Genomic DNA, 20,183 nt, shown 5'->3' on the forward strand with positions numbered 1-20,183 from the left:
ATTCACTGAAATCCCTATCAAAATCCCAATGGCTTTTTTCACAGAAATAGAAGTACAATCTTAAAATGTATATGGAACCACAAAAGACTCTGAATAGCCAAAGTAATCTTGAGAAGGAAGAACAAAGCTGATTTCCTGATTTCAAAGTATATTATTTCAAAGCTAGAGTAATCAAAAGAGTATGGTACTGGCACAAAAACAGACACATAAATAAACAGAACAGAACAGAGAGCCCAGAAATAAACTCATACATACACGGTTAATTAATTTATGACAAAAAAACGAAGAATATACAATGGGAAAATACAGTCTCTTTAATAAATGTTGTTGGGAAAACTAGAAAGCCGCATGCAAAAGAATGAAACTGGACCCCTATCTTACACCATACACAAAAATCAACTCAAAATGGATCAAAGACTTGAATGTAAGACCTAAAACAATAAAACTCCTAGAAGAAAACAGAGGGGGTAACCTCTTTGACAATGGTCTTGGCAATGATTTTTTTAACTTGACACCAAAAGCAAAGGCAACAAAAGCAAAAATAAACAGAGGGACTACAGTAAACTAAAGAACTTCTGCACAGCAAAGGAAACCATCAACAAAATGAAAAGGCTAGTGAAGTCAGTCAGAAAAAGAAAAACAAATATCGTATATTAACGCATATATATGGACTCTAGAAAAACAGTACTGATGAACCTACCTGCAAGGCAGGAAAACAGACGCAGACGTAGAGAATGGACTTGTGGACATAGGGAGAAGGGGAGGGTGGGAAGAATTGAGAGAGTAGCGTTGACATATATACACTACCATGTGTAAAACAGATAGCTAGTGGGAAGCTGCTGTATAGCACAGGGAGCTCAGCTTGTGCTCTGTGATGACCTAGAGGGGTGTATTGGTGGGGGCCGGGGGGGCAGTGGGAAGGAGGCTCAAGAGGGAGGGGATATATGTATACATATAGCTGATTCACCTTGCATTGTTCTAACACAATATTGCAAAGCAATTATACTCCAATTTAAAAAATAAACTTAAAATAAAATATCCATCTAATATCAAAAAAAAGAAAAGTTCTATGGAATGGGAGAAAATACTTGTAAACCACATGTCTAATAAGGGTTTAATAACCAAAATATACAAGGAACTCATACAATTCAAGAGCCGAAAAGCAACCAAATTTAAAAACAGGCAAAGAACCTGAATTGACCTTCTTCCAAAGAAAACCTACAAATGGGCATAGGTATATGAAAAGATGCTCAACATCACTAATCATCAGGGAAATGCAAATCAAAACCACAATGAGAGAACCCCCTGGCGGTCCAGTGATTAGGATTCTGGGTTTTCACTGTCAGGAGCCCAGGTTCGATCCCTGATTGGGGAACTAAGATCCTGTAAGCCACGTGGCGCAGCCAAAAAAAAAAAGCCCACAGCGAGGTATCACCTCACATCTGTTAGGATGCTTATTACCAAAAAGCTAAAAGATAACAAATGCTGGCAAGGATGTGGATAAGAAGGAACCCTTGTGCACTGTTGGTGGGAATGTAAACTGGTACAACCACTATGGACAACAGCATGGAGTTTCCTCTAGAAATTAAAACTAGAACTACCATATGATCCAGCAACCCCACTCTAGGTATATATACAAAGGAAGTGAAATCACTATCTTGAAAAGACATCTGTATTCCCATGTTCATTGTAGCATTATTCACAATGGCCAAGGTACAGAAGCAACCTAAATGTCCACTGACGAATGAATGGATAAATAAAATGTTATATATATAACATATGTAATATATATATCAGAGAAAAACAAACACTGCATGGTATCACGTATATGTAGAACCTTTAAAAAAAAAAAGTCAACTTATAGAAACAAAACAGAACAGTGATGGCCAGGGTCTGGGGATTAAGGGGGGTGAGGAAAATAGGGAAAGTCTGGTAAAAGATACAAATTTTCAGCTATAAAATAAATAAGGTCTTACTAGAGCATGGACTTGAGGATATGGGGAGGGGGAAGGGTAAGCTGTGACAAAGCAAGAGAGAGGCATGGACATATATACACTACCAAAAGTAAGGTAGATAGCTAGTGGGAAGCAGCCGCATAGCACAGGGAGATCAGCTCGGTGCTTTGTGACCGCCTGGAGCGGTAGGATAGGGAGGGTGGGAGGGAGGGAGACACAAGAGGGAAGAGATATGGGAACCTATGTATATATATAACTGATTCGTGCTGTTGTAAAGCAGAAACTAACACACCATTGTAAAGCAATTATATTCCAATAAAGATGTTAAATAAATAAATAAATAAGGTCTAAGGATCTAATGTATAAATGGTGACTGTAGTTGATAATACTGTATTGTATAATTGAAATTTGCCTTTAATGTTTCCATCAACCAAATGAGGAAGAATAATAAGCAACTATCAATACAAAATGCAACAGCTCAAGTACAGAGAATGAGAAAATGAATAAAGGTTGAAAATTACTTACAGATGTCATAGAGATAAGATAAAACTTTATAATGAAAGCTACATTTTGGGAATTTCATGTAATGCAGTTAGAGGTATATTCTGGATATTCAGAGTTGTCATTTTATTGATCCTTAAATAATGTTTTTTACTGTAGCTTAAAAGAAAACTAACTGAATTATTTTATCCACCTGTCTCTTTCATCAGGACAGATGATACTTCCAGGTCTCATTGGTCTCAAGAAATATACCATATTTCTCAACATTCTAAGTTTATGGTATCTGTAGGTTGGCATTTCAATGACAGCATATACCATCTCACTCTAGAGACCAGAAAAAATGGGTACATGCTGATTAATTTCCATATTTGAACCAGAAAGAAGAAACCTTTGTGCTAAAAGCAGCATATTCTGGCATTACTTAGAGCAACTGGCATAACGCCTGGTGGGAATGCCTGTGCACAGTGGACATTAAAGGGTTTATAATCTTGCCTAATTGGCCTTGAGTCCTAGTTCTGCCATTTACTAGCTGTGAGACCTTGGATCTCCCTTTCATCATCTGTAAAACAGCAATAACAATAGCTTCCTTTCAGGATTGTTGTGAGACCTAGAAATAATTATGTAGGTAGTGTATCTCTTATTTTTAAACTAGATTTCTTTCTTTTTTTTTTTTTTTGCGGTACGCGGGCCTCTCACTGCTGTGGCCTCTCCCGTTGCGGAGCACAGGCTCCGGACGCGCAGGCTCAGCGGCCATGCATGGCTCACGGACCCAGCCACTCCGCGGCATGTGGGATCTTCCCGGACTAGGCACGAACCCGTGTCCCCTGCATCGGCAGGAGGACTCTCAACCACTGCGCCACCAGGGAAGCCCTAAACTAGCTTTCTTTATCAACATAAAATATTCTCACAGCAGGAAGACAGTTGAACAGTACTTAGCAGGACAAAATGGCATTCATACTTGTTCATGTTGAAATAGGTTACTTCTGTTTTAGGCTAAGATAATCTCAGTTGTGTCGTTTCAAAGCAAATTCATCCCTAAAATGTTTAGTGCATCTCCTTTCACTTCTACCATTAGATGCCCCCTTCCTTTCAAGAGAAGTTTGATGATGTAGCTGAAAGTGAAGTAATCAAAGGATTGAAAGTCTGTAATTCAGGCTTCATTACTTGTTAGCTCCATAAGCTATGGTCAATGACTTAACTTCTCCAAATTCTAATCTTCTCAACTACATAGTCCATATAATAACCCCTAAGCTGGTCCATCTCAAGGAAATATAAGGGAAAAAGGCACAATTTATGGAATGGTTCTTTTTAATCAATAAAAGCATCAACTTTTCCATATCTGGAAAATATTTAGTGAATACATTGAGAAAATATTCAGACTATTTAGTGAAACACTTACATTGACCAATTCACTCTTATGAAGATAATAATAGCAATGGTACATTGCCTTTCTCGCAAAGTAAATTTAGCAATGCAATTTTTAGTAATGGCAAGAGTATCTCACTTGAAATTAAGAGATTTGTGTTAATTTCCATTAATCATTTAATATGCAATAGTGCTTTATTCACTTTAATGTACAAATAATGTACAATAAAATATATTCATTTATTTGTTCAACAAATATTTATTGAAGACCTACTAGGTGACACCACTGTTCTAGGCACTAAGGATACAACAAAAAACAAATTATTGTTTAAGTAGACAGTATATCTTCACATACATAGTCTCATTTTGATACTCAAAACCACTACATGAGGTGAGCTGGTGAGGCCAGAGATGTCAGTAGATTTTACCAGGATCAATAACAAGTTGTGTCAGCTTCAGTCCAGTTCTTCTGATTCTTAATACAGTTCTTCCTATATTCTCTGTGAAAATGTAAGTGCTGATTCTTTCAAGTATAGCACTCTAGGGACTTCCCTGGCAGTCCAGTGGTTGAGACGCCACACTCCCAATGCAGGGAGCACGGATTTGATCCCTGGTCGGGGAACTGGGATCCCACATGCCACGCCACCAAAAATAATAATAATAATAAATAAATAGAAAAAACATTTTTTTAAGTTAGTTAAAAAAAAAGTATAGCACTCTACTGGACAAGATTATACTACCCCCAGATGACCTAAACCCAGCTAGAAGAAATACTCATTCCTGTAAGTCCTGGGAACGACAATGTTGTTTTTGTAATGAAATAGTAAGACATTTAAATTAAAAGCTGCTTCCAGTTACTTCCCATTTTTCTGCTCATTCTATATAACAAAATTCCTTAACAGAATGATTTATATTAATTCTCACCATCTTCCTCCCCTCTGTTATCTCTTTAATTCACTCCAGTTAGATTTTTATACTGCTACTCCATTAAAATCACCTGTGTTAAAATGACCAATCTGGTGCGCATTCATTTTATTCCAAACATATGCATCATTGATGCAGTTGATTAACCAACTGCTTGTTTAAGCATTTTCTTTACTTGGTTTCAGAAATTTCAGTCTTGTTACCTTCCTTTTCCAGATCCCCTTCCTTTGCCATCTTCCCATCTTTTCCCATTTTCCCTTTCCATTTTCCTTTCCTGGGGTAGAAGAATTAATGGCAGGCAGAAGTATGGAGGTGAGAAGAGGACATGTGAGGCACCTTGGCAGCACGCCTAATGGTGTCCAGGATGTGGGATGTGAAGGAGTGAGTGAGGGAGCCACATGGAAGCATAATTTCAGCTTTCTCAACCATGCCCAAGAATGCAGGGGCGCTGCAGAAGGTGGGGGAAGGGCCCCACCTGCACAAAGAAATATTGGCAAGTGTCTCCAGATTGATTAATAGCTTCAACTTATCTCCAACCAAAACCCAGTAGGTATTTTTCTAGAAACTGTTATCCTGATTCTAAAATTTATACAGTAATTCAAAGTACCTAGAGTAGCCAAAACAACATTATGCTAGGTGAAATAAGCCAGACAGAAAGATAAATACTGTATGATCTTACTTATATGTGAAATCTAAAATAATCAAACTCATAGAAGCAGGGAGTAGACTGGCAATTACCAGAAAAGGGAGGGGGAAATGGGAAGGTGATGGTCAAAGGGCACAAAATTTCAGTTGTGCAAGATAAGTAAGTTCTTGAGATTTGCTATACAGCATAGTGCCTAGAGCTAACAATACTGTATTGTATACTTAAAATCTGCTAAGTAGGTAGATCTTAGGTGTTCTTAATACACACACAAAGGCACACACAAAATAATAACAATAATAGAAGTGGGAGAAAATTTTGGGAAGGTGATGGACATGTTTATGGCCTTGATAGTAGTGATGGTTTTATGGGTATATGCTTATCCCCAAACTCATCCAGTTGTATTCATTAAATATGTACAGCTTTGTACATGTCATTCATACCTCAATGAAGTGGTTTAAAAATAGAAAGAAGAAAGAAAGAAAGAAAGAGAGAGAGAGAGGGAGGGAGGGAGGGAGAGAGGAAAGATTGATTTTGGAGTGAAACAGACTGGGGTTCAGGTCCCAGTTTTGCCACTTACTAGCCATGTGACCTTGGCCAAATCATTTAAACCCTCTGAATCTCACTTTGTTCATGTGTAAAATGAGGACACCACAGAAGGAATATTATGATGTCTGAGATGTTCTTTTTAACAATCCAGGTAGGAGTGGGCAGGGGTATGAATTAATCAAAACTGGCCATAGGTTGATAATTACTGAAGTTGGATGATGGATACACAAAGATTCATTATATCATTGTCTCTATTTTGCATGTATCTGAAATTTCTATAATACAAACCTTAGAAAAATTAATTTTAAAATATGAATGCCTCATCAGAAAAATGGATAATCAGAAGGAACTACTGATGATTCATGAAAGAAATATAAATGGCCAAACATTCTTAACTGTTTGATTTCACTAATTTTTAAATGGAAATTTACATACAAAGATAATAACTCTTAAGTGATGACCAAAAGTAAGAAAGAAGAATACAGGTTGTGAACTGATCTTACTTGATTTCAAGCCTACAGTAATCATGATAGTGTGGAACTGACATAAATGAAGATATAATTCAATGGAACAAAACTGAGAATCCAGAAATAGACACATATATCTTTGTCAATTGTTTTCAATAAAGATGCCAAGGCATCTTTATTTATCAGCAATTAGTGCTGTAAATAACTGGTTATACATTTGGGAAAAAACGAACATTGACCTTTACCTCTATACAAAAACTCACACAGGAATGTTCATATAAACTTTATTTATAATAGCCCCAGACTAAAAACAACACAAATGTCCATCGACAGAAGAATTATAGTAGGAAAATTCTAAGAATGACCCCCAATAACCCACATCCTAATATACTCTCTTCTTCTCTGATTATGAGCTGAACCTATGAATATGATTATGTTACCTTATGTGGCAAAATGGAGATTATCCAGGTGAACCAATTAATCACAAAACCCTTCAAAAGCTGAGTGTTTTCTCTGGCTGATGGCAGAAGGTGAAGTCAGTGAGACTGGCAACACAGGAAGGATTTGACACACTGTTGCTGGCTCTGAAGATGGAGGGGGTACAGCCCCTAGGAGCTGAGAGCCACCTCTGCTATCAGCCAGCAAGGAAACAGAGACCTCAGTCCTACAACCACATGGAACTGAATTTTGTCAACAATCTGAATGAGCTTGGAAGCAGTCTATTCCCTAGAGCCCCCAGATAAGAGCCCAGATTGACCAACAATTCCTTGCTTTGGCCTCCTGAGACTCTATGCAAACAATCCAGTTTAGCCTGCCTGGAATTCTTACCTACAGATTTGTGAAATTAATAATAATAATAATAAATAGTATTGTTTTAAACTACTATATGGTAATTTGTTACACAACAATAGAAAACTGATACATATTTTAGTATCTGGAAGTGGGGTGTCATGATGATAAACACCTAAAATGTGACTTTGAAATTGGGCAATGGGCAGAGAGAGACTGGAAGATTTTGAGGAGCATGGTGGAAATCTTGAACAGACTGTTAGTAGAAATATGGACTTTAAAGATACTGCTGGTGAGGACCCAGAAAGAACTGAATGGAACTTAGAGGAACATGCATTTGGAAACTAGAAGAAAGGAAATCCTTGTCTTGTAGAGACAGAACACTTAGCAAAATTATGTCCTGCAGTTATATAGGAGAAAGGAAAATTCAAAAGTGATGAACTTGAATACTTAGGAGATTCCAAGCCAAGGGTTGAAGGTGTTCCCTGTTTTCTTCTTGCTGCTTATAGTAAAATATAAAGGGGAGATAAATTGAGGAAAGAACTGCTAAGGAATCAGGACTTGCTGATTTGGGAAATTCTCGGCCTATCCAGATGGAAAGAGATGCTAAAAGTAAGAGATTGCTTCTGAAATCATGGCATTAAGAACAGGCTCAGGCTGGGCATGTAACCATACAACTCTCTGCTGAAACCCTGGAAAGATCAAAGGGTCAGAGTATTCAGCCACACAAAAGATCCTTCCAAGTGATTAAGCGTGTTCCTAACAGATTTTCTCAGTCAATCAAGAGGGCCTTGAGATAGTTTAAGAGCACTGCCCCTCAGCCAAAACACAGAGATCTTTAAAAGATTTGTGCATTTGGCTCTTGTCTGATGGGAGTGAATTCCAAACAAGATCCATAGGTTTTTGAGAATTTTATATCAGCAGCCATAATACCAGTGTGGACTGAACGTGAGAGAGTATAAAGTGAAAAAAAAAGGCTGTCAAGTCCCCCAAATTCTACTGACAGGAGGAGGCTGATAAAATAATTCAGCTGTAAACACATGCTACCTTTCATAGAAAAGGATGATTCAAACTATTAGGTATAAAATAAGCTACAAGGATCTATTGTACAACATGGGGAATACAGCCAATATTTTATAATAACTATAAATGTGGTATAACCTTTAAAAATTGTGAATCACTGTGTTGTACACCTGTAACTTATATAATATTACTGTACATCAACTATACTTCAACTTTTTTTTTTTTTTTTTTTTTTTTTTTTTTTTTGCGGTACGCGGGCCTCTCACTGTTGTGGCCTCTCCCGCTGCGGAGCACAGGCTCCGGATGCGCAGGCTCAGCGGCCATGGCTCACGGGCCCAGCCGCTCCGCGGCATGTGGGATCTTCCCGGATCGGGGCACGAACCCGTGTCCCCTGCATCGGCAGGCGGACTCTCAACCACTGCGCCACCAGGGAAGCCCCTATACTTCAACTTTTTAAAAAAAGAAAGAAAAGAATGAATCAAAAGATGAAAACAAAAGCCTAGAGAGCAGAATCAGAGGATGGAGCCAAGAACCCAAAGCGCAGAGCTCCGAACCACCCATTATTGCCAGGCCTTGAAGCTTTAATCAAAGAACTCTGCCTGGAGTTTACCTGGCTGGATTTTTTAACTGCTTTGGACAAGGAAAATTGTTATTTTTTTCCATCCTCCCCTATTTTTCAACTGGAATAGCTATAACTCTTATGCTATGCCCATCCAACTACTGTGGGAGTGTTGGAGGCAGCTGAAGGGAATTTTGCCCAGGAGCTGTACTTAATGGATTACACCAGAGCCTGTTCTAACCTGATTTAGATTTAGATGATGAGATTTGGGACTTTTAAGCCAGTAGAATTTATATGATGGAATGATACTATTTCGAACCTTAGGATAGGCTGAATGTATTTCACTTGTGGGACAGGCATGGATCATTGTGGGCCAGAGGTTGGGTCATATTAGGCAAAATTCTAAGAATGACTCCCAGTGACTTGTATAACCTCCACTTTGAGTTTGGTGGGAACCTGTGACATGATGAACTATCACTCCCATGATTATGTTACACTATATGACAAAAGGGAGATTATCCAGGTGGGTCCAATCTAATCACAAAAGCCCTTTAAAAACAGAGAATTGTCTCTAGATGGCAGCACAAGGCAAAATCAGAGAGAGCCAAAGGGTAAGAAGCACTCAATGTGCTACTGTGACCTTGAAGATGGAGGGAATCATGGGCAAGGACCAGAGAGCAGCCTCTAGCAGTTGATTTGACTCCTAGCCAACAGCCAGCAAAGAAACAGAACTGAATTCTGCTATCAAACTGAACGACCTTGAAAATGGATCCTTCCCGGGAGTTCCCTGGTGGTCTAGTGGTTAGGATTCAGTGCTTTCACTGCCATGGCCCGGGTTCAATCCCTAGTGGGGGAACTGAGATCCTGCAAACCACACGGAGTGGCCAAAAGTTAAAAAGAAAAAAAAAGAAAGAAAGAAAATGGATTTTCCCGTACAGCTTCCAGATAAGAGCTGAGCCCGGCCAACACCTTGTTTTTGGCCTTCTGAGATCCTGAGCAGTGAACCCAGCTGAGACTGCTCAGACTTCTGAACTACAAAACTATAAGCTAATAATAGGTGTTGTTTCAAGCCATTATGATTGTGGTAATTTGTTATGGCAACAATAGAAAACTAGTACATGAATAGGTAACACATGGTATGTCCATACAACTGAATACAACTCAGTAATAAAAAGGAATGAATTATCGATACACACAAAAAAATGGAAGAATCTCAATGACGCTGAGTGAAGGAAGCTAGGTAAAAATAAATAAGAGTACCTGCTGTATCATTTTATCTATGTACAATTCTAGAAAATGCACACAACTCTATGATGCAGAAAACAGATCAGTGATTGCCTGGGGATAGGATGGGGAAGGGTGGTTAAGGAAGGTGGATTATAAGGGGCCAAGAGAAAATCTTAGGAGATGATGACTGTGTTTATTATCTTGTTTCTGACGGTGGATTCACAAGTGTACACATAAGTCAAAGCTCATAAAACTGTATGTTATAAAATGTGCAATTTATATCATTATACCTCAATACAGCTGTAAAAATGTTAAAAGCCTCCTAGACAACTGTAGAAAAGATTCCCAAATAACATTTTCATTCAAAAGGTAGAAAATGCAGAGAAGCAGATTTTTTTAATCCTGTTAATTTAGCCTCCAGTTAAAAAATAAATTGTGTGCACTATCTTCTATATTTCTATAAAAAGAATTTTTAAAGCATACAATCTACAAAGAACAAAATGCTTCCTTTGTAACTCTTCTGAACTTGCACATTTTAGCTGCCTACTGTCTAGTAACATCATTACAGCCACTACCTAGAGTTAGAAAATAAACCAAATAAACCAAAATTTAACCAGCATGTTAAATGGAGAAATCTCCATTTCTCACATTGCTCAGTGATCTCGAAGTGATGTGCTTCTCTAAACTTCTGCATCACTTTCCATCTGTTCCCCAGCTTAGTGTTTACTGTATACTGTGGTTTATAAAGCTCTCATGGTTTCTTGCAGGAGTCTTGTCTATTCCATTGAATTCAAAGATACCTGAAGGCCAAGAGTCCATTCATTCATTCATTAAATATTGGCAGTTCTAGATATGCTGATAAGAGAAACATAAATTAAAAATTGTCCTGGGCTTCCCTGGTGGCGCAGTGGTTGAGAGTCCGCCTGCCGATACAGGGGACACGGGTTCGTGCCCCGGTCCGGGAAGATCCCACATGCCGTGGAGCGGCTGGGCCCATGAGCCATGGCCGCTGAGCCTGCGCGCCCGGAGCCTGTGCTCCACAACGGGAGAGGCCACAACAGTAAGAGGCCTGCGTACCGGAAAAAAAAAAAAAAAAAAATTGTCCTACCTCCCATAATCTCCTGAGATGAAAAATCTATTGTTAAAAAAAAAAAAAAAGGGAGCCACCTACAGAATAAACCACTTTCTGATTTCCTGATAAATGTGAGGAAAACCCTAGCTAGATAATCCATGTATGTGAAAAGTGGCTCTAAAAGAAAGAATAAAGGCTTTCCTTTAGGAGACAGAAAAAGGTGGATCACAAAATAAGAGGTGCTAAAAAAAATAAATAAATAAAATAAGAGGTGCTGCCAGGAAGACTGTGAATAAAGAGAAATAAGCATATATATTGAATACCTTCTAGGTACCAGGCCCTACGCTAGGCACTTCACATATGTTATTTCACCTCATCCTCATAATAATCCTACAAGGACCAAAGATTAGGCCTCTTAACCTCAAAAAAGGAAACAAAACAGGAAAACATAGTTTAAATAATTATTCAAATTCACTCAGAAGCCAAATACTACGACTCAATATATAGATCCAGCTGATCCCAAAGCCTAGTTTTTTTCCTGACAGAGGAAGGTCCATGAGCAAAAGCAGAGTCCTAAATTCAGGTAAAAGCAAATATCCAGTTAGACTAACATTTAAGGCATATATGGGAATGTTGGGAGAAGCAGCTAAAAATCAAGCTAAGTACCATATGTTTTTCCTTAAAGATATTGACCAAAAATGATTTTAACACTGCAAATGACCATTCATTTGCCTTAGTCATCCAAAGTTATCCCATTGTTATGTCACAGTTATCTGATAATTAGTACAAAGTTTAATCAGAAAAAGTTGACGAAAAAAAATTTTTCTCATGGTCTCCACTCCTAGAGATCAATTTATTTTTATATAGTCCCAAGAATTTGGACTGATACTAAAAAAGTCCAACAAGTTCACTCAAGTTCACAGAAGCCCTAGAAAACCTAGGTTAACTCCTAGGAATATTTAGAGGAAAATATTTAATGTAATTATCATGGTATTCTGGTATTGACTTGCTTTCAAGCTGGAGCAGACTGGTCAATAGAGCCATGAATTTGGACTTCCCTGGTGGCACAGTGGCTAGGAATCTGCCTGCCAATGCAGGGAACACGGATTCGAGCCCTGGTCCAGGAAGATCCCACATGCCACAGAGCAACTAAGCCCGTGAGGCACAACTACTGAGCCTGCGCTCTAGAGCCCGCAAGCCACAACTACCTAGCCCGTGTGCCACAACGACTGAAGCCCACATGCCTAGAGCCTGTGCTCCGCAACAAAGAGAAGCCACCGCAATGAGAAGCCCGCACACCGCAACGAAGAGCAGTCCCCGCTCGTGGCAACTAGAGAGAAAACCCGCGTGCAGAAACAAGACCCAACACAGCCAAAAATCAATAAAGTTTTTAAAAATACAGCCATGAATTTAATTAAGACTCTCAGTGGAGTTTTGGGTTGTCTATACCCTGATAGCAGATAACCATGGTGCATTAAATAATTTGCACCTGTACTTATGTTACTTAATCTAACAATTTGAACAACCACCTTCAAGTCCAAGTCTGTATCTTGCAGAAGGGCTTCCTTAAAAAAGGTAAATTTAAAATGGCTAATCTGATTGAGGTAAATACAATTGCATGGTAAATGTGCTCACAGCTTATGTCCAAGGGTTTAGCAGGCTATCTGATTCTGAGTGATTCTGAGTTGCACTCAGGATATCAGTTCAACTAATGTCACTAAAATCTCTAACAAAAAATACTGTGTTAATAATCCAAGACTGATGATATCACATACTGAGAAAGGTATGTTTGGATGTCTACATATGAACCATTCTAAATTTGCTTCAGGCCAAACAGTGGATCCTCTGATTAGCAGCTGATGAGCCTATTAAGATCTCAGGTTCATTAGCAAACATGGTACAACATAAAGTGTCTTAATTTAGGAAACAGAATAGAATTCAAGTCTTGGTTCACTTATTAGCCATGTCAGTTCACCTCTATGAACGTGTTCTCTCATTATAACTACAACTTCATAAGACTGCTTTGAGAATAAAGTGATATAATTGAAGTAAAAGAACTCTGGTAACCAGAAAACCATGCCAACAATGCTGTGGTGCTTCCCAGCATGTGGTAAGCCAATGGTACATGATATGTCAAATGAGGTAAATTGAGCAGCATCTTCAAGGAAGGGAAAGCCATTGAAGGTGATTATAATCCTCCTCTGAATCACAATCAGTACAAAATCCAAGTCTCACTGAAGCTGAAAACACAAATTCGCTAAATATACGTCTCTAGAGTACCAAGCCTGAAAAGGTAAGATTTGGGGGCCTACCGTTTTCTGGTAAGAGTGAGTTTGAGCCATAGAATTTGGATAACTAGAACAGGACAAGGTAGATAGAGCCTACAGTGAGGATAGAGCAAAGGCAGCAACTAAAGCAAGGCTCAAAGTTAAGCCTCTGATATTCACATACTCAAAGAATGAACAAACTTCAAAAATAACAATTTTATTTGGCAAAATCAGTAAATAAATTGGCAAACTTGACAGATAATCATTTCAATGTAACATTTTACTTAGTAGATAAATATTTGTAGAAAATCTATAAACTCTTTTCTCAAAACTCTAAGTGAAAGGCCAAACACAATAGATTACATATTCTATGATTCCATTTATATGAAATTCTAAGAAAGCAAAACTAATGATACAAAACAAATCATTTGCCAAGGGCCAAGGGTGGGAGGATGGGATTGACTGCAAAAGGACATATCAATTTTGGGGGATGAAGGAAATGTTCTATATCATGATTATGGTGGTAGATATATATGTATGCTTTCAAAACTCATTGAATTCGACACTGATAATTGGAGAATTTTATTATGTGAAAAGTATACCTCAAAAAAAATTTTAAAGCTTATATATAATAAATCAGCATGCTTTTCAAAGAACCATTTCAGTAAAAATATTTTACTTAGTAAACAAATATTTATTTGTAGAAAATCTGGAAATAATATTACAAAATTTTTCACAATCATGAGCAGTAGTTACTTTCTTTTAATTTTTATTTTCTAATTTAATTTTTATTTTATATTGGGGTATAGTTGATTTACAATGTTGTATTAGTTTCAGGTGTATAGCAAAGTGGTTCAGTTATATATGTACATATATCCATTCTTTTTCAGATTCTTTTTGCATATAGATTATTACAGAACACTGAGTATAGTCCCCTGTGCTAGAGAGTAGGTCTTTGTTAATTATCTATTTTATATAAAGTAGTATCTCTTAATCCCAAATTCCTAATTTATCCCTCCCCCCACCTTTCTCCTTTGGTAACCATAAATTTGTTTTTGAAAACAATGAGTCTTTCTGTTTTGAATATAAGTTCATTTGTATCATCTTTTTAGAGTCCACATATAAGTGATATCATTGTCTTTCTCTGTCCAATTTACTTCACTTAGTATAATCTCTAGGTCCATCCATGTTGCTGCAAATGGCATTATCTCATTCTTTTTTATGGCTGAGGAACATTGCACTGTATATATTTACCACATCTTCTTTATCCATTCCTCTGTCAATGGACATTTAGGCTGCTTCTATGTCTTGGCTATTGTAAACAGTGCTGCAATGAACACTGGGGTGCATGTATCTTTTTGAATTATGGTTTTCTCCAGATATATGCCCAGGAGTGGGATTGCTAGATCATATGGTAGTTCTATTAATTTTTTTAGTTTTTTAAGGAAACTTCCACACTGTCCTCCATAGTGGTTGTACCAATTTATATTCCCACCAACAGCATAGGAGGGTTCCCCTTTCTCCACACCCTCTCCAGCATTTATTGTTTGTAGACTTTTTGATGAGGGCCATTCTGACCAGTGTGAGGTGATACCTCATTGTAGCTTTTATTTGCGTTTCTCTAATAATTAGCAAAGTTGGGCATCTTTTCATGTTTTTTTGGCCATCTGTATGTCTTCTTTGGAGAAATGTCTATTTAGATCTTCTGTCAATTTTTTGATTGGGTTGTTTTTGTTTTTTTGATATTGAGCTGCATGAGCTATTTGTATATTCTGGAGATTAATCGCTTGTCAGTCACTTCGTTTGCAAAGATATCCTCCCTTTCTGTGGGTTGTCTTTTCATTTTGTTTATGATTTCCTTTGCTGTGATAAAGCTTTTAAGTTTAATTAGGCCCCATTTGTGTATTTTTGTTTTTATTTTCATTACTCTAGGAGGTGGATACAAAAAGATATTTCTATAATTTATGTCAGAGTGTTCCACCTATGTTTTCCTCTAAGAGTTTTATAGTATCTGGTCTTACATTTAGGCCTTTAATCCATTTTATTTTTGTGTATAGTGTTAGAGAATGTTCTAATTTCATTCTTTTACATGTAGCTGTTTTCCCAGCACCAGTTATTGAAGAGACTGTCTTTTCTCCATTGTATATTCTTTCCATCTTCGTCATAGATCAATTGACCATAGGTGCATGGGTTTATTTCTAGGCATTCTATCTTGTTCCATTAATCTATATTTCTGTTTTTGTGCCAGCACCATACTGTTTTGATTACTGCAGCTTTGTAGTATAGTTTGAAGTCAGGGAGCCTGGTTCCTCCAGCCCCATTTTTCTTTCTCAGAATTACTTTGGCTATTAGGGGTCTTTTGTGTTTCCATACAAATTCTAAAATTTTTGTTCTAGTTCCATGAAAAATTCCATTGGTAATTTGATTTAAAAGGATTGCAATGAATCTGTAGCTGCCTTGGGTAGTATAGCTATTTTGACAATACTGATTTTTCCAATCCAAGAACACAGTATATTTTTCCATCTGTTTGTATCATATTCCATTTCTTTCATCAGCATCTTATAGTTTTCAGAGTACAGGCCTTTTGTCTCCTAGGTATTTTATTATTTTGATGCAATGGCAAATGGGATTGTTTCCTTAATTTCTCTTTCCAATCTTTCATTGTTAGTGTATAGAGATGCAACAGATTTCTGTGTATTAATTTTGTATCCTGCAACCTTACCAAATTCATTGAGGAACTCTAGTAGTTTTCTGGTAGCATCTTTAGGATTTTCTGTAAACAGTGACAGTTTCACTTCTTTTCCAATTTGGATTTCTTTGGTTTTTTGGGGTTTTTTTCTTCTCTGATTGCCATGGCTAGGACTTCCAAAACTATGTTGAATACAAGTGGTGACAGTGAACATCCTTGTCTTGTTCCTGATCTTAGAGGAAATTCTGTCAGCCTGATCTCACTGATCTTAGAGGAAATGCAGCCAGCTTATCACCACTAAGGATGATGTTAGCTGTGGGTTTGTCATATATGGCCTGTATTATGTTGAGGCAGGTGCCCTCTATGCCTAGTTGCGGAGCACTGGCTCTAGGTGATCGGGCTTCAGTAGTTGTGGCACACGGACTCAGTAGTTGTGGCTCATGGGCTCTAGAATGCCGGCTTAGTAGTTGTGGCACATGGGCTTAGTTGCTCCACAGCATGTGGGATCTTCCCGGACCAGGGCTTGAACCCATGTCCTCTGCATTGGCAGGCAGATTCTTAACCACTGCACCACCAGGGAAGTCCCATGTTTGTGTTTTCTACAGTTTTTTCCTTGTAGTTGATTTCTAATCTCATAGCAGTGTGGTTGGAAAGGATGCTTGATATGATTTCAATTTTCTTAAATTTACCAAGGTTTGCTTTGTGGCCCAGCATGTGATCTATCCTGGAGAATGGTCCATGTGCACTTGAGAAGAATGTGTATTCTGCTGCTTTTGGATGGAATGTTCTATAAATATCAATTAAGTCCAAGCAGTGTTTACTTTCTGACATTATTAAGAATTTATTTTTCTTCTAGAAAAACAAGCAAAACTAAAAAGTAATTGAAAAGTGACCCTGAATGAAATTTAAAACCCTCCAAAAAATGTTTCATGAACTCAATACAGTGATGCAGTACTTAGCAGGTCTTTGAATACATTTTCCAGAATGTAGCAGTATACTAGATATTCTAAATTCAAGTTGTACAGGGGTCAGGAAGACAATATGAGTGAGTGGCATGGGACAAGGGTTACTGTGGTAAACTGGAGAGTACATGGCCCTTCCCAAATAAGCTGCCACCACTGGGTCCCACAGACTGATGCCAGGAAAGAACACAGGCTGCAGTGTAGCCAGAGTTTCTGACGTTTAAAGAAAGGCAGAAATATGGACTTATTATGTGAAATTTCCTGATTTTTTTAGAATGATGGCTCCAATTTTTTTTATAACACCATATGGGCCAAACAAAACACACCCATATATAGAATTGTGACTTCAGGTCCATAGTGCATGCTTTCTGAACTTTTTCAGTAACAAAGTCTTACCATCGTTCTAACTGCTTACCTCTTTATTTGTAGAGCCCAGAATAATGTGAAATACTAGTGCAACTGAAGTAAAATTCATCTCAAAATTATATGACAGCTAGTCACTTCTAATCATTCTGCTGAAAAACCAAGTCCTGTTTACATCTCTAAGCATACTGTTTGGTAATAAAAGGAAAAATCTATTAGAATGAACAGAGAAGGAGTGAGGAAAAACTGAAGAAAAACACAATTTTAAGAACATAGTCAACTTTTAGACTCCAGGGCAACAAAATAATCCACATGTTGAAATTTCAGAACTTCATTGCCCCAACTAGTCCAACCTGGCTGTAAATTTCGAGCAAACAATTCCAAATATTCCCCCTCTGGCTTGATATAGTCTTTTAGAACCTCTGTCCAGAAAAAAAAAGAGAAAATAACACAAAAATTATTATTAAGGAAGGAATCAATTTCCCTTAGCAGTAAAGAGTAGAAAAGCAGGGATGTTTCCTTAAAAAAAAAAAAAAAAAGGCAAGTTAATTTCAAGGATTTCATCACAGGCTTTACTATTTATAGTTAGAAAGTCATTTGAAATAAACACCCTTGAGATTGGGAACAATACCATCAGCACTTTCAATAGTCCTGATTTATCAGTTTTCATTTGTAGATAAGAAATGAGGATTTTAACACCCACATCGGTAAAAGAAATGAGGATTTTAACACCCACATCGGTAACTTTTCAGTCTTCCAATAATGCTGACATAGCTCCTGAGTACTCACTTAATTTATTTTTTAATAAATGTAATCCATGCATGAAAAAAGTCTATAGGAACAATACAAAGACAACCCACTTTAAAAACTAAGATAAAACATAAGTCTCTGCAAAAACATACTTTAGTGTAAGAGTTGGAAACACAGAGAAATATTCAGAACATATATCTAACAAATAACTCTACCTCCTCAGCTATAACTTGGTAGTACTGAGAACACTCCTTCACTTCCAAATTACAGATCTTTCTTTACCTAAAATTTCACCATATTATTTCCACAGTTAAGTATTCCTTATTCAATGTATTCATAACTACTGAAAATTATATTTTGTTAGGAAAATGGCATCTCATCTATACCTTGGCTAAACAGCTGTGATCTACACTAACAGAAAAAAAGAGAATACCGTAGAAGCTTTTTTTAAAGCACATGCTCATTTGAGTAACAAATATTTAAATCAATTTAACCTTGATTACGTTGCTGGTTAGCTATATTTTTTTGATATATGTATATTCTACGACAGGAACCGAGTATGAAAATAACAATTCAGGGATGAAAAGTCACTGGAACTGGCAAAATATAGTTCTTAATTGCTATATAAGATTGAGCTTGGAAGAAACCCATCAAATTCCCTTTAGCAATGATAAGGATTCCTTAGAAATACTTGATATAGGTTAGATGTGAAAGATAATATATTAAAAAATGTATATTTCATGTTCTTCAGATGATCTCACAGTAAAATAATTGTTCATTTGTCTGAAAGCACTGGTCCTGATTATCAAAAATCAAAGAATTTAAAGTATTCATTGTCTATAACTCACCAAACTCAAATCTGGGCTTTGATAGCTTCTAGGTGATGCTTACATGAGACTTCTAGTCCTTTCATAAGTATATAATTAAATGCTATTAAACTTGAGTGAGAAAAATTTCCCCAGAGTCTTAGAACAATAAACTTTTATATCACTTTTCCATTTTTGCCCCATGAATTCAATGCCTTACTGGCCTCAATTCACTTTTAATGTGGTCTAAGGTTACAGTGAAGGCAAGGTTTTGTTTTCTTGTTTCTGCTTGTTCAGTTCTTTGGTACAAAGATGTTAGCAACTCTATTTTGGAATTTTAAACTGGAGTCTAAACTGGAATCAGCCAGTCAATAACGTTTACTATTTCTGAGGGACTTCCCTGGTAGTCCAGTGGGTAAGACTCTGTGCTCCCAATGCAGGGAGACCAGGTTTGATCCCTGGTCGGGGAACGAGATCCTGCATGCATGCCGCAACTAAGAAGCCTGCATGCTGCAACTAAGAACCCTGCATGCCACAACTAAGACCTGGCACAGCCTAGATAAATAAATAAATAAAATTTTTTTAAAATGTTTACTATTTCTGAGCACCCATTATAAGTGCTATGGGACTTAACAAAAGAAATAGATATCCATGTCTTCTAAGAGTTCACTAGCTAATAGAAAAAGATGGCCAGGTACTTGGAGTGGAAAAATACATGAAACCTAAACCTATTTATCACCTTCTACTTTATCAATGGAACACATTTCTGCATGGCTTTTTTCCTTTCTAGCTGAGAAACACAGAAAATCAAGGAGTAATGTTTTTGTACTGTTAACCACATATGTTTAATTTCAAAACAAAGCAAAAGAAATAGAGGCAAATTAATGGGAATATTTTATTCTTACTAATTTTAAATATCAATTTAAAAGAAAATGCAAGATCTTAAAAGTTCTCATCACAGGAAAACAATTTTGTAACCATGTATAGGCTTATTGTGATCAGTGAATATGTATATATATCTTGAATCACTATGTTGTACAGCTGAAACTAATACAATTTTATATGTCAATTATCTCAATTTTAAAAAAGCAAATTCAAATGTATAAATTTAAATGTGAGTATGACAATATATATAAATAATTACATAACATCTGGCATTAGTAAAACATACTTGTAACCAATGGAGAGGAAGTAATTCATACATAGCCCGTCATTCCCCTTCTGCTTGGGAGCAAAGGGCATGGCTGGGGGAAAAGCAGCTCAAATGTCAGT

General features: G+C 37.1%; 1 protein-coding gene across 8 annotated transcripts in view; it reads right to left on the minus strand.

Annotated features, from left to right (window-relative positions):
* The window catches only part of METTL4 (methyltransferase 4, N6-adenosine), a 144,490-nt gene that overhangs the window by 99,327 nt on the left and 24,980 nt on the right, over nt 1-20,183 (minus strand). The window contains exon 9 of one of the 8 annotated variants that reach the window (XM_070047008.1): nt 13,624-17,777. The exons of 6 other annotated variants lie outside the window; for them this stretch is intronic. In XM_070047008.1, the coding sequence (XP_069903109.1) occupies nt 17,632-17,777 (146 nt within the window). In that variant the 3' untranslated portion in view covers nt 13,624-17,631. Of the gene's footprint in view, nt 1-13,623; nt 17,875-20,183 lie in introns of those variants that run through there. One more of the 8 variants, XM_070047009.1, reaches the window with a different exon arrangement.

Source organism: Globicephala melas, chromosome 13, assembly GCF_963455315.2.
Source record: "Globicephala melas chromosome 13, mGloMel1.2, whole genome shotgun sequence".
Taxonomy (NCBI): Eukaryota; Metazoa; Chordata; class Mammalia; order Artiodactyla; family Delphinidae; genus Globicephala; species Globicephala melas.